We start from the raw sequence: 12144 nt of genomic DNA, 5'->3' as shown, positions 1-12144 counted from the left end.
CTACGGCCATGATCCCACAGGCAGGTGATCTTCATCATCCTCAACGCCAAGTCCCCGACATCGCCCCGGTCCTTGTCAGACTCCATCTCCATCCCCCCAATCCTCTAGCCCCGCACCAGCTCCAATCGTCCAAACATGGCAAAACCCTTACTCAGCGGGATCTGCGTTACGAACCGCAAAGCTAATCTCTCCCTTCTTGCTTCGCAGAGGTTGCTATCCCCTACCAGACCTTCAAAGACGCAGGATTCGACGTAAACTTTGCAACCGAAACGGGCTCAACGCCCCGCTGCGATGCCCGCATGCTCGAGGGTCTTTCCCAGAGGTTTCTTGTACGATGACTCTCTTTCGCAAGATGTTGTAAACGTCGTCATTGTTCGACGTCGACACAACTGCACCATGAGCGCTTGCAAATTCCTCCCTTAGCCAATATCCCGCATCTCTCCCATCCGCCGAGGCATGGCAATCTGGTGATGCAGTTAGAGTTGACCTGCTACCCGTCTAACAGGGCGCCGCGGCCTCCACGATAAAGCTCCACGATACGATGGTCAAATCTGCCGAAATGCAGAACCCCCTATCCTGGACTTCGCTGGGCTTTACGCTCGATGACTTCGACATTGTGCATATTCCCGGCGGTCACGACAAGGAAGTGAGGCAGCTCATGGACTCGACCACCGCGCAGAAGCTGCTGGCCGATTACTTCCCCCAGACCAAGAAGCCGGGCAAAAAGATTGTCACGGCTATCTGCCACGGTCCGCTGGTGCTCTGCAACACCAGGGGCCAGGACGGTAACAGTGTTCTGTATCACTGCACGACGACGGCACTCCCCGGATGCTTCGAGTCGCTGGCGTATCATGGAACCAGGCTATTTCTGGGCGACTACTATAAGACATACGGTGCGGGCACAGAGAATGTCGAGGATTCGGTAAGTATACAGCTCAAGTTATGGAGGACGACTTGTTCAAGTGCTTATGGTGTCAGATGCGCAAAGTGGTGAAAGATCCCAGTCAGTTTAAGAGCAGCTGGCTGCCCAGCCGACCGTTCGTGTCTCCCCCCTCCGCGGATGCAACAACGATTGCTAAATATCCAGCACAGTTTCGTCGTGGAAGACACAGAGTACAACTACATCAGCGCGCGCTTTCCTCCCGATGCGGCAAAACTAGCCGAAATGACTGTCAACCTTGCCCATCTCATACACGTTCAAGGCTTCAAGGGTCAAGACCCGACTACGGCATAACATGCCGAACATGCACTAAACTTTTAAGCTTGTCGTCTACGTGGCATCATTCTTGCATCCGTCGTCATCATCAGCGCTAGAAATGCGCATGCTAGTTGCAGCCGGAGAGTGGAAGTTGAGACTTGTTCGACTGTTTCGCTTGTGAATCGGCCTGCGTCCTGTAGGGTTCTTGATGCGACGGGCCCATTGTGTACGGATTCCCAGTCTGAATGACATCAATGTCGTCATGGTGATCTATTCCAGTGTTTGAAAATTTGGGGAATAGGACTAGCACTGTGCTCCGGCTAGAAATAAGCTCAGAAACCGTTGCCAACGTGATGTGGATACTTGGGGTCCAGCATGATGCTTGAAGTGAATGCTTTTCTCCGTCTTGCAAAGCGATACCGAGGCGGCAAGCAGAAACCTTGCCAGATCTACAATCTCAAGCGGCTGTTTTCCTCATGGCTAGTTTCCGAGCTCCGCAATTCTCTGTAGAGCTTCATCAACTCCTTGAGCAACGATTGTCGGCTCAGTGCCAATGACGCTTCCCAGTGCATCAATCCATCCCGTCCCGGCCCGGTCGATCCACGCAGACTGCCACCCGGCCGCTCTCGCTCCAAGTGCATCAAACGGATTTGAACTCACCAGCCAAATATCGCCTTCTCTGCCAGTCATACCCACCTTCTCCGCAAAGTGCCGGTACGTCGCAGGAGCGGGCTTGAAGCAGCGTGCCCCTTCCACCGTCACCAACTTCTCAGAGCCAAAGATACGGCTCTTGCGTTGATTGATTTCGGGGCAGGTTCTGATGGATGCGCTGACCATGTCATCCGTCCCGTTGGAAAACACGTACGCGTCGATGGAGCTGTTCCCTTCGACAATGCGCATCGCCGACTCAATGTCCGGGAAGGCTTGGAGACCGTTATAAGCTTCCATAAGACGGTCCTCGTCCTGCTTTGAGAGAGTTGGCTTCTTTCTCTCCGCGATGGCATGCTTCAGCGCTGCGCGCGTGATGTCGGAAAACGGACGGTATGTGCCTAGATGTGTCTCGTTGTCTTAGCCTACTATCACCTTTTTTATGCCGTACAAGATTCTGGATGCGGTACGAACCCATGCTGTTGATACGCCATGTGTACTCGAGCTGATACCGCCGCCACTGCGCCGCCAGGGTTTTGGCTTCATCTTCGTCGCCGTAGAGCTCTGCGAGTTGCTTTGCGATGGATTCGGTCGATAGGAGAGTGCCGTATAGATCAAAAGCGATGATTGTCTTGCGCTTGTCTTGCGCCATGTCGCTCAATGGCCCGGACTTGCCTGTGTCAAAGCCGGGATTTTAATGCCGATTACTACGAGATGGATGTTAAACGAAGGCCTCGCAAAATGAAAGCCACGATGGTCAGATGGAAGGAATGTCGTCCGAACGCCTCTCAGCCGGCTTCCGTCGCCCAAAACGTGGGGGAGGGGGATGCGCACTTATACCCGGGCGCCCCCGCTCCCCACAGACAACGCGCTAAAGTGCCCTAAAATCGCCCGCCCTCCGTCCGAACGGATCGTGAGGTAAGCTCCGAAAAGCAACGTCGACTCAACGTCATCGATTCACGTCTTCTACCTCATCTCACTCACACTTTTCATGAGAAGAATCTCACCTCACAGAATCAAAACTTGCCACCATAGATGAGACAATGAGAAGTTCTGATGAAGACTCAACCCAGTTTGAAACATTACGAGACTGCCTCTCCGCCGCCGTCGTAGAACGCGTGACCAAACCAGCACCGAAACCAAAACGCCGCTCCAAGAAGGCGAATCCTCGCCGGCCGCCCAAATCTCAAAATGATGATGGGCCCTCAGCCGTCACCAGCGGCGGCGGCACCGGCGACGACGATGATAACACTCAGGTGGACGCAGACGACATGATCGACTTCACATCCTACCTCGCCTCCGAAACCTTTGACTCGTTTCCCCCAGACCTCAAATCCTTATCCCACGCAACCCACGCAGCCGACCCGTCCCTCCTACAATCCCGCTTCCCCCTTCCACTCACCGGCGCCGATGTAGCAGACCTCTTACCCACTCTATCTTCAGACGTTGCGGACTCGCTGGCAGCCTACCACATCGTCGACCCAGCGAAACAAGGCGCCCACGAGTTCCTGGCCCCCGTGTTGACAGAGTACATCTCCGCCCTCGTCGCGCCGCCGCCTCCCCCGCGCTCGACGCGAGATTCCGTGGATGGGTGCGAGTTATGCGGGCGGGACTGGATCGGGTTGACGTATCATCACCTCATTCCGCGCATGGTGCACGATAAAGTCGTCAAGCGCGTGTGGCACCGCGAGGAGGAGCTGAACAACGTGGCGTGGCTGTGTCGGCTGTGTCATTCTTTTGTGCATCGGTTCGCGGGGCATGAGGAGCTTGCGAGGCATTATTATACTGTTGAGTTGTTGCTTGAGCAGGAGGAGGTTGTGAGGTTTGCGCAGTATGCTAGTCGGGTGAGGTGGAAGGGGAAGTGAGGTCCATCATCAAAAGCTGCATTTGCGTTTGGAGTTTTGGGCTGGGAAGCCAGGGAGAGCTTGAGATTTTGCTATTATCCTGTTCCCTACGGCTATCCAGAAAACTTTTTGGGCATTCTCGTCCGTCCAATTATCACTCGCCGACACAACGTCCCTCAGTCGTCCCTCGAAGAACATCCTAAGCATCATCAACCAAGCTCACACCATCCCGCTACCTCGGCCCTCAACCACCTCCCGCCGTTCTTCAAAGATATTTCTAGGCAGAGTCGGGTTACCACACGCCAAAGACACATACTTTAGACAAATCCTCCTCCGCTGCCGTTCACAGCAGTAATTCCACACGCACGCCTCGCCCGCGCTGCAGCTGCTCGACGAAGTACACGTCCTGACCTCGTTACATCCCTTACTCTCCACGCAGACCTGCCTCCGACTCGGCTCGTCCAAGTTCCTATCGACCTCGCGAAGACAGGTGCAGAGCTTTCCACCGCCGCCGGGGCACTGGTAGAGGTTCACGCCGTCAAAGGGACAGTCGCGGGCGCCGCGGCAGCCTGGGTTGGCGTATTGGGTTGCCGTGACGGTGGCGACTGGCACGGGAAGGGTCGTTATGTAAGGGGTGTAGCCCCAGCAGCTGCAGGCTGAGGAGTAGGCGCTGGTGCTGGTGCAGGAGACGGCTGCGTAGGAGGGGACTGAGGTTGGAGATTGCGTGATGGGGGCACGGGTTGTAGACTGGGAGAATGTAGTAGTTGGGGTAAGGGGTATATTGTCGGTGTAGATCGTGGTGGTGATGGTGGAAGTGCTAGCAGATCATGTTAGAGCTCGGGGCTAAAACTCATGCTGCTTCTAGTTTCTAAGACTTACAACGTGTCCGGAATGACGGTGGTCTGCATGTAAGAGGAGCAGTCTAAGCCGCGGCTTGTGACGTCCGGGACGCCGGCGGCCCTGAAGGTGCCGGTCACTCTGCGGGCGCAGTTATCGGCGTTGCATCTCTGGGCAACGACAAAGGAGATGAGGCCTACGAAGGCGACTATGATAGACTTCATATTGACGACTTGATCGTATCTCTTGAGTATTTGATGGCTGACTGGTGATTGAGCGCGACATGGAAACGAGTTGAAGCAGCCGGACAGCCGCCTTTTATCTATCGTAGGAACCTAAATGCAGGACACGTCTAACGGTCTCACTGGCCCCAATATGAGCTAGCTGAGCCAGTTTGAGCAATCTTGAGTGAATGTGGCACGATCAGCATGAGCGAATGCCAACGAATGAAACCCGTCAACACCAGCTGAACATGAAGCTATCGTGGAATCATGGCTCAGTAACACCGTTCGCACCCGCGAAGGCAAAGTGGATTGCCCCGAGGGAATGTCTTACAAGATTGAGTCAATTACAAAGGTAACCCTGTCAAGTCTCGTATCGAGGTGTGGTCTCAGTTCTCCATTACCCCAGAAAATGGGCTGCTGCGCAACATACTGTATCCCATACGTGATTTGTTTACCATTGAACCTTGACAGGGCCAGACACACTGTGAGCAAGAGACATCAGGGTCAATTGAGACTGTCTCGGAGCGGTAGTACCTGAGCAGACGCAGGACAAGCAGACCAGCTGAGCTCTCTAATACGAGCTTCAGTCTCAGTCTGAGTCGAGAGCAACTTCAGCCGCGACTCGATCCAACAATCATTTTCAAACAATCGTCGTATCTCACACTCAAGATCCTGTCTCGAAGAAATACCAAAGATGGTGGTGCCATGAGACTAATCGCAAATGGTTTCAAGTCGATGCCACCGTCGGTCCAACATCACTCCCATCACCCTCCAATAACCCGAGACTTCTCAACAACGCATCCGGCCCGGGCTCCCTACGCAGAAACTCTTTCATCATCTCCATTTCGTCTCTGCTGCCGCCGTACTCGAGGATTCCTCTTCGGTACCGGTCCCAGGCTTCAGGACTGCGGGGGTCCTTGGCGAAGCACGACTCGAAGAAGGAGGCCGCGAATGCTTGGGCGCTTTGTGGGGGTAAGTCAGCACTGCACTTGGAAGCCGTAGTGACGGGGCTTGAGTCATTGATAGAGGATCTCAGCTCCCGCCAAACTCTGAATGAGATTGTAAAATTGATTCTATGCAGCAAACATACCTCATGTAGGCGTAGTAGCCCGCATCGTAGAGCTCGATGAGATGCGTGGAGTGAACCAATCCGTACCCTCTCTTATCAGGATTCGGCCTGAGTGTCATGGAATCCTGAAGGTCGTTGTAGAGCTTCACTTCATCCAGCTCTCTCAGAGCCTCGGTTGACTCTTGATTGTTCACCATCATATCAAACGTGGCAAATACTCTGTTCCGTGTCAGTAGTCCATCATATCACCAAACCAATCACACGAGGTAACAAAAGAAAGGTAGAAAAGGACAGAAAACTTACAGCTGCCTTAGGAACCATAGACCCCGGTTCAGCTCTCGACTCTGTACCAAGTTTTCGGTCAACTCCTTTGGCATCTTTTCCTGCGGGGGCTCTTCACCATCCCCATGGTCTTCCTTCCACTTCGCCATGTACGCCAGATCGACGCGCGTGTAGTGCCGGCCCATCTTGACGAGCTCTTCCGGCATCCAGCACCACTTTTCCAACATCGTGCTCGGCGCCTCGCCAAAGTCGGGCGCCACACGCGTTCCGTGGAAGCGGGTATGCTTTGTGCGGGATACAAGATCGTGAAGCCCGTGGCCCAGCTCTGTGTGGGCGGTGTGAGCGAAAACCATTCCCATCGGACGGGTGCAGAAAAGGAGTGTATCACGAATCATATTTGAGGTTGACAATGTGAGATAAAAGGGACGAAGAAGGGAATTGGACTGGTTTAGGCGTACCGTGGAACAATGTCACGACCTCGCGATGCTTTAACAGTGCACAAGACGCGGCTGTAGGGGGCTGAAAGGCACACATGAGCACCGTGGCAGGGTAGACTCTGGTGCCATCCTCCTTCAAGTAACCCTGTTGACCAGTCAGTGATTCTTTCTGATGGAACGAACCCAAAGGAGAACAGGCCTCGGCAACGTACGCATTGCAGGTTGACATTGCACGCCGTCCGGTATTTCCCTTCTCTCCAGAGAACGTCGGCGTACAGGTATCCCACAAACTCTCCCTTTCTCTCCCCTCTTCCCTCCCAGACTGCCCAAACCTGTACCCCCTTGTCCCAGATCTTTCCAACTAAATCGCTCTTCGGTACGGGTTCGAATTCAAACCCCAGAAACTCGGAGAACAAACCCAGCATGGCCAATAACGTATGATTCAGGGGGAAATACTCGAACATCTTCTCCTGGTCAACGTCCGCCTCTTCCTCAAGAAGTCTCGTATAGTACTCAAAATCCCATGGCAGAATCCTCCCCTCCTCTTTATCCTTCTCTTCACCAACAATCCCCAATTCATTCCTCTTCCTGTCCACAATTCTCGCCATCTCTTCCCTTCCCCGAGGCTCCAATCCCTTTCTTAACCGTCCCAAGAACTCCTCAACCCACCCAGTCGACGGCGCAACCCTCCTCTCGATCCGGAACCCCGCGTGGTTCCCATACCCCAACATCCTCGCATTCTCGTCTCGTAGGACAAGCATCTCCTTGTACAGCGGCACGTTCTCAGGGAACCGGTTGTCAAACGCAACATACACCCGCCTCCTCGTCTCCGAATCACGCGCATACCGCAGCACGGCATCGTAATCCGCCCTCTCCAACGTGATAAACCTCTTGCCCCTTTCCTCCGGCACGTCTTCGTCCCGTCCAACTTCCCATCTCTCCATCTCTTCTCTGGGTATACCCTCCAGCTCCGCCTCCGTGAACCAGAGGCCTCCGCCCCCCTTGTACAGATTCTTCCTAAACACCCTCTTCAACTCCTCAATTCTCTCCCTCCGCTCCAAATACACCCGAATTCCCTCCTCATCCAAGACTCCATGCCCAGCTCCGCGATAGTCCAGCCATAAGTCCCTCACGATCCTCTTCTCCTCATCCCCAAGCCCTTCCTCGTCCCTCTCCTTAACGGCATTGACAAGCTCATAGACTCCCTTCATCCGCAACCTCTCCGCCGTGGACGCAGACCAGAGCCACATACCTTCCTCTATGGCCTCGGCGGTAGCTTTGTCCGGGCCAGAGAAGCGGAGCACGCTGAAGGAGCCCGTCTCGCCCTGCGTCTCGTCGTCGGCGCGCAGGAAGGGACCAATGGTGTTAGCGAAGGTTGCCTCGGACGGCGTGATGGACGTGACTGCGTTTTCGCGGGCGGCGCGTTGGATTGCGAGGACGCGCTGGACCGTGGGAACGACTTCATCTGCGGCGAGGACGCGGGCGAGGGGTTGTGGTGGTTGGCGAGGCATTGGCGCGGGTGGTTCTGGGGTCAAGTTCTGCATGTTGAACAGATGAATGCTTTGTTCCTGACGGATTCAAATGGCTTTAGGTTTTGGTTCAGCTATTTAGGCAACATATTGTATACAAGTCTGTTATGTACAACCTCGAGTTGATAATCGACATCACCCAACACCACAATGGTTTACCGAATTCCCCTTGGAACAGGAAAACCGATCCATCACAAACGACGCAGCTTCTCACCACGTGCCCCTGCAACCACATTCTTTTACCCCTGAACGACAAACCTCGTAATACCGAATCCGTCCAAAAAGCCTCATCACAAGACACACTTTGCCAAGGTCCACCTCGTCAACTTCACATCGAACGCCAGTGATAGGTCGAACAGGCCCTCGTCTTCTTCCCGCGCCGCACTCCCGCATCTCACCGGTCATTTTGCACTAGCGCCGGACCCCTCGCCCGCCGAGACGGACCCGCAACTTGGCCTTCCCCTCGGCGACTCGGCACCGGGGGGCATCCCCCCAGGCGCCGATGATTGGACCGCCGGACTCAGCACGATCGGCCACGCGGATGCCACCCCGTTCGCGCCTGCTAGTCCGCAGGAGACAAGGGTAGCCTAGTACCGACAAGATCCTGTCTTCGGTTCCCCCTACTCTCTCTGTCTCTCTCTCTGCGTCTGCCTGATACCTACAAAATCTCCGTCAAAATAGCATCAAACTCGCCATGAACACCACTCCCGCCCCGGAACCTAGAAACAAACGATCCACTTGCTGCAACTTGTCTAGTCTCACAAAAGCGAACAAAAGAGACTTTCCCGCTCTCTGACCCAACCAGCACGCCTTCTCGATATCTGAAGCACCATCGTCGGCAAGCAGTTCATGCACGTCAAAAAAGTCTCAGCCTTCCCGCCGACTCTATTCTCAGCAACGGGAAAGGTGGGTGGGGTGAGTTGAGCTTGAACCGCTTCGCTATCCTTGACCCCAAGTGGGTTCGACTTCTCGGCAGTACCACCGAAGAAGCCCGTCTGCGAGCTGTGCTCTGAGAGAAAGATGGAGGCAAAAACGATCATGAGATGGGGTTTTCTAACGCTAACGGCACCCGGCATGAATTTGTTCATCTTAGCTAGGGACGGCTTTCCTGTCAGAGATAAAGGCTGGTGGTCACTGCTCTAGTAGGTGTGTTGTCTCGCACACCCTTTTCGGCTTCGTTCTTCGAGATAGGTGAAAAGCTGCTTCTTTGGCTTGTATCAGGAGTCATCACTAGTGAACGTAAAAGTGTGGCGCAAACTGCCTGATTGTGAACAGTTGAGAGTAGGTAAGTGACCAAGAACACATTGATTAGCTTTCGTGTTGTCTCTTCCCTATAATCAAGGGTCATAGGAAGCAGTTGGTCAAGTGTCTAGGCCTGATGTCACTCCTCTCGCCAGCCTACCCTCTCCTGTGAGATGGAGTTTCGTACCAGGAGTAGCTCCCTACGGGAAACCTCATCACCGCCTTACGCATCTCCGGCAACTGAAGTAATCATCCAAAATCTTCACGAACACACCTCCAACTTGGTATCCGTGTCCAGCATCGTCCGCGGGAGCGAGAGAAACCAATCTAGACTCAGCCCGCCCTATCTCTCTATTCCCAATATGAATAACCTCGGAAACCGTCCCCGAGGCAAAACGAAAAAAAAAGGCCATAGCAGAATTCCAGCCTCACAAGCATCGACAAAAATCTCTGTGCGAAAATGTAGGAGCTTTCTCACCTTTCCCATCTCCGGCAAGAAACCCAAAAGCAGTAAACAGCATAAACAAGCCCATGCTTCTCATGCTTTTCTCGCCTCCCCCACACTACCCAAGGTACCTCACCTTACCTCACCTTACCTGAGCTAGACAGCTATGTGACCGCAACGACCAGAGCTTCGGCGCCTCGTCCGCTCGACCTTTCAGTTCCTGGCCCAGCTGAACCGTCCCGTCCGCCAGATCGCCCCCCCGGATCTTCCCCAAGATCCCCAAAAGCGGTAAAACAAAACGGTTTGCCCCTCCCTCGCCGGCCAGTCATGCAAAACACAGTCCTCATGTCAGCAGACGCTGTAGTATAAATCATCTCAACTCTTCCAGCATTGGCGCCAAGAGTAAGCCAAGACAAGTGAAGACTGCCTTAGGCTTTGGTCTGTTCTCTGAATGTGCCTTGGATATGCTGCGTATGGGTAGGAATATGATTGGGAAACAACCTGCTGGCTGGCGTACTATGGTATTGGGTGGCCGCCTTGGTGATGCCCGTGCCTCTCAGCCTCGCCTTCATAAAATTGTAGTTTGACAGAACCGCAGAATGAGGAGAGGCACATTGCTTCCCTCAATTCGCTAATCTTAGCCCAGTTCATATAAACTCTCTTCTCCCCCCTCGCCTCCATCTTTGGACCCTCAAAGGCCAATTTTCAGACTTCTGAAGTGAAAGAAAGGCAAGTTTAAAAAAAGAAGAAAGACAAAATTGCGGTCTGAACTCCAGACACAATCCCCAAAGCCTATTCTCCAAACCGTGAAAGCAGGTAGAGGAACTCCAGAGAGAAACCTCCCGCCGCTACCATGACGAGAGAGTACGGCCTGACTTTGACAGCACAGACGACACCAATGAGAGTAATCATGCATTTCGTCCACTTCTCGGCACGACTCCCTAATGGTGTTCTTCTTGGGCGATTTGCCTTTCACCGCTCCGGTGAGTGACCGGCAGAGGTTCAGCTAACGTCGAGCACCATTCTGAAGCCAGGTCATGTTGCCGACTCGGTTGCTCCCGTTCGGGGAGTAGACACTCGAAACACTCTTATCCCATGTGCAGCGACTGCCGCTGGTCGTCAACATGGTAGTTCCATGTTGGCCCCTTGGTGCCAAGACCCATGAGACTCCCGTTCTCTGCCATCTGGAAAGTTTGTTTCGACTCGAGAGAGAGCCTCAATCATAGCAAGTGTCTGTCCAGTAAACGCAGAAGAATATAGCCATAATTGATAGACCAGATGGCTGGTGAACGTGCAAGAGACTGAGAACCAGGTAGGGAATCAACTGGCGAATCCGGCTTGGCTTCCGCCCGGCGCGGCCGTTCTCAGGGGAATCCCGCCCTCCGATTAACGCCGAACGCCGGGGCGGCTCAAGGAGAATCACCTAGAGCCCCATAAACGGGTTGATCGGAAATAAGGTGTCCGCAGAACTTCGGACGAATACCAATTGCCCGTGTTTGAGCGGTCGAACCACCTCCGACAACCAGGGCGATCCCACTCCAGAGGGAACCACCGTTCTCTGCCTTGCAGACGGGGGCTCCTCATGAAGCAGGCTCATGCCAGTCTGACCATCCACACCACTGAACCCAATAGTTGGGAGGGTTGTCACAGTCTCATGCGCATAGAAACCAATCAGACTCGCCTGGGGGACCAATGCCCGTCTGTGTCCCGGCCACAAGGGCCACGTCGCGGTTCTGGCATTCATGCTATCTTCGACATAGCGGAATGTTGGGTGCCAGTGAACTCGGCAGAAGGCCAGTAATCTAGATGAGCAGGTCAGAATTCAATATCACAAACTCATGTGGTTGGCTCCTCGAGCACCCGTGAAGGGCACGTGCGAGACGCATGGATGATGTGAGACAACAGCAGACAACTGCTAAAGCGAATACAGGCTGCAGCGCGTGTGTGATACAAGCAAGCAAGGGAGGCGGGGATTCGCTGCTAGACCGAGATGGTGACTCGTGAAGCTGTAAGCTTATTTTCGAATCTCACCGACTCCTCCAGGTCATGAGCGACTTCATAAATCTCTATAATCAACAGAGCCAATCAGTGCAGTCATAACGGCTGCGGTATCACGGAGTGCTGGCGGGTCTTGGCACCCGGATCGCTCGGAGGTTGTGCGCACCGGCGGTTGCGCCTGTCTCTCTTTCTCAGTTTGTCAACTCACACTCCCACTTTTGTTGACCTAAGAGTGAGACAGGGCTTGCCCAGACGCCGGAGTTGGATTAAGCTCCATTATTCTGTTTGGCGGGTCCGATTAACCCCATTGGAAAATACGGAAGAATCCCTTGGGAGCTCATTTCGGGGAGCGTCGTCAACGAGGCCCGCTCAAAGATTCCGAGGTGGAAAC

General features: G+C 54.0%; 7 protein-coding genes across 7 annotated transcripts; 3 read left to right on the top strand and 4 right to left on the bottom strand.

Moving 5' to 3' along the window:
• Positions 1-541: 541 nt before the first annotated feature.
• CABS01_05085 (ThiJ/PfpI family protein) lies at positions 542-1234 on the top strand (the record flags this gene model as incomplete). Its single annotated transcript, XM_060538455.1, has 3 exons — positions 542-922; positions 979-1037; positions 1093-1234. 3 exons carry the CDS (start codon positions 542-544, stop codon positions 1232-1234), a joined length of 582 nt encoding a protein of 193 aa, XP_060405627.1.
• Positions 1235-1678: 444 nt separating this feature from the next.
• On the bottom strand, positions 1679-2498 carry CABS01_05084 (haloacid dehalogenase; the record flags this gene model as incomplete). The annotated part of the gene is made up of 2 exons (XM_060538454.1): positions 1679-2247; positions 2321-2498. 2 exons carry the CDS (start codon positions 2496-2498, stop codon positions 1679-1681), a joined length of 747 nt encoding a protein of 248 aa, XP_060405626.1.
• Positions 2499-2889: 391 nt separating this feature from the next.
• Positions 2890-3711, top strand: CABS01_05083 (YisB protein; the record flags this gene model as incomplete). The annotated part of the gene is made up of 1 exon (XM_060538453.1): positions 2890-3711. One exon carries the CDS (start codon positions 2890-2892, stop codon positions 3709-3711), a length of 822 nt encoding a protein of 273 aa, XP_060405625.1.
• A 198-nt stretch (positions 3712-3909) lies between these two features.
• On the bottom strand, positions 3910-4751 carry CABS01_05082 (uncharacterized protein; the record flags this gene model as incomplete). Its single annotated transcript, XM_060538452.1, has 2 exons — positions 3910-4507; positions 4570-4751. The coding sequence occupies 2 exons, from the start codon at positions 4749-4751 to the stop codon at positions 3910-3912; spliced, it is 780 nt and encodes a 259-aa protein (XP_060405624.1).
• Positions 4752-5478: 727 nt separating this feature from the next.
• Positions 5479-8083, bottom strand: CABS01_05081 (peptidase family M3; the record flags this gene model as incomplete). Its single annotated transcript, XM_060538451.1, has 5 exons — positions 5479-5713; positions 5842-6039; positions 6124-6427; positions 6561-6684; positions 6752-8083. 5 exons carry the CDS (start codon positions 8081-8083, stop codon positions 5479-5481), a joined length of 2193 nt encoding a protein of 730 aa, XP_060405623.1.
• A 135-nt stretch (positions 8084-8218) lies between these two features.
• CABS01_05080 (uncharacterized protein) lies at positions 8219-8659 on the top strand (the record flags this gene model as incomplete). Its single annotated transcript, XM_060538450.1, has 2 exons — positions 8219-8221; positions 8354-8659. 2 exons carry the CDS (start codon positions 8219-8221, stop codon positions 8657-8659), a joined length of 309 nt encoding a protein of 102 aa, XP_060405622.1.
• Positions 8660-11178: 2519 nt separating this feature from the next.
• On the bottom strand, positions 11179-11499 carry CABS01_05079 (uncharacterized protein; the record flags this gene model as incomplete). The annotated part of the gene is made up of 1 exon (XM_060538449.1): positions 11179-11499. One exon carries the CDS (start codon positions 11497-11499, stop codon positions 11179-11181), a length of 321 nt encoding a protein of 106 aa, XP_060405621.1.
• Positions 11500-12144: the final 645 nt, after the last annotated feature.

This window comes from Colletotrichum abscissum (assembly GCF_030869225.1).
Source record: "Colletotrichum abscissum strain IMI 504890 chromosome Unknown Scaffold_10.1, whole genome shotgun sequence".
Lineage (NCBI taxonomy): Eukaryota > Fungi > Ascomycota > Sordariomycetes > Glomerellales > Glomerellaceae > Colletotrichum > Colletotrichum abscissum.
The sequence above is the reverse complement of the archived record's forward strand: the minus strand, read 5'-3'. Positions and strand labels throughout refer to the sequence as shown.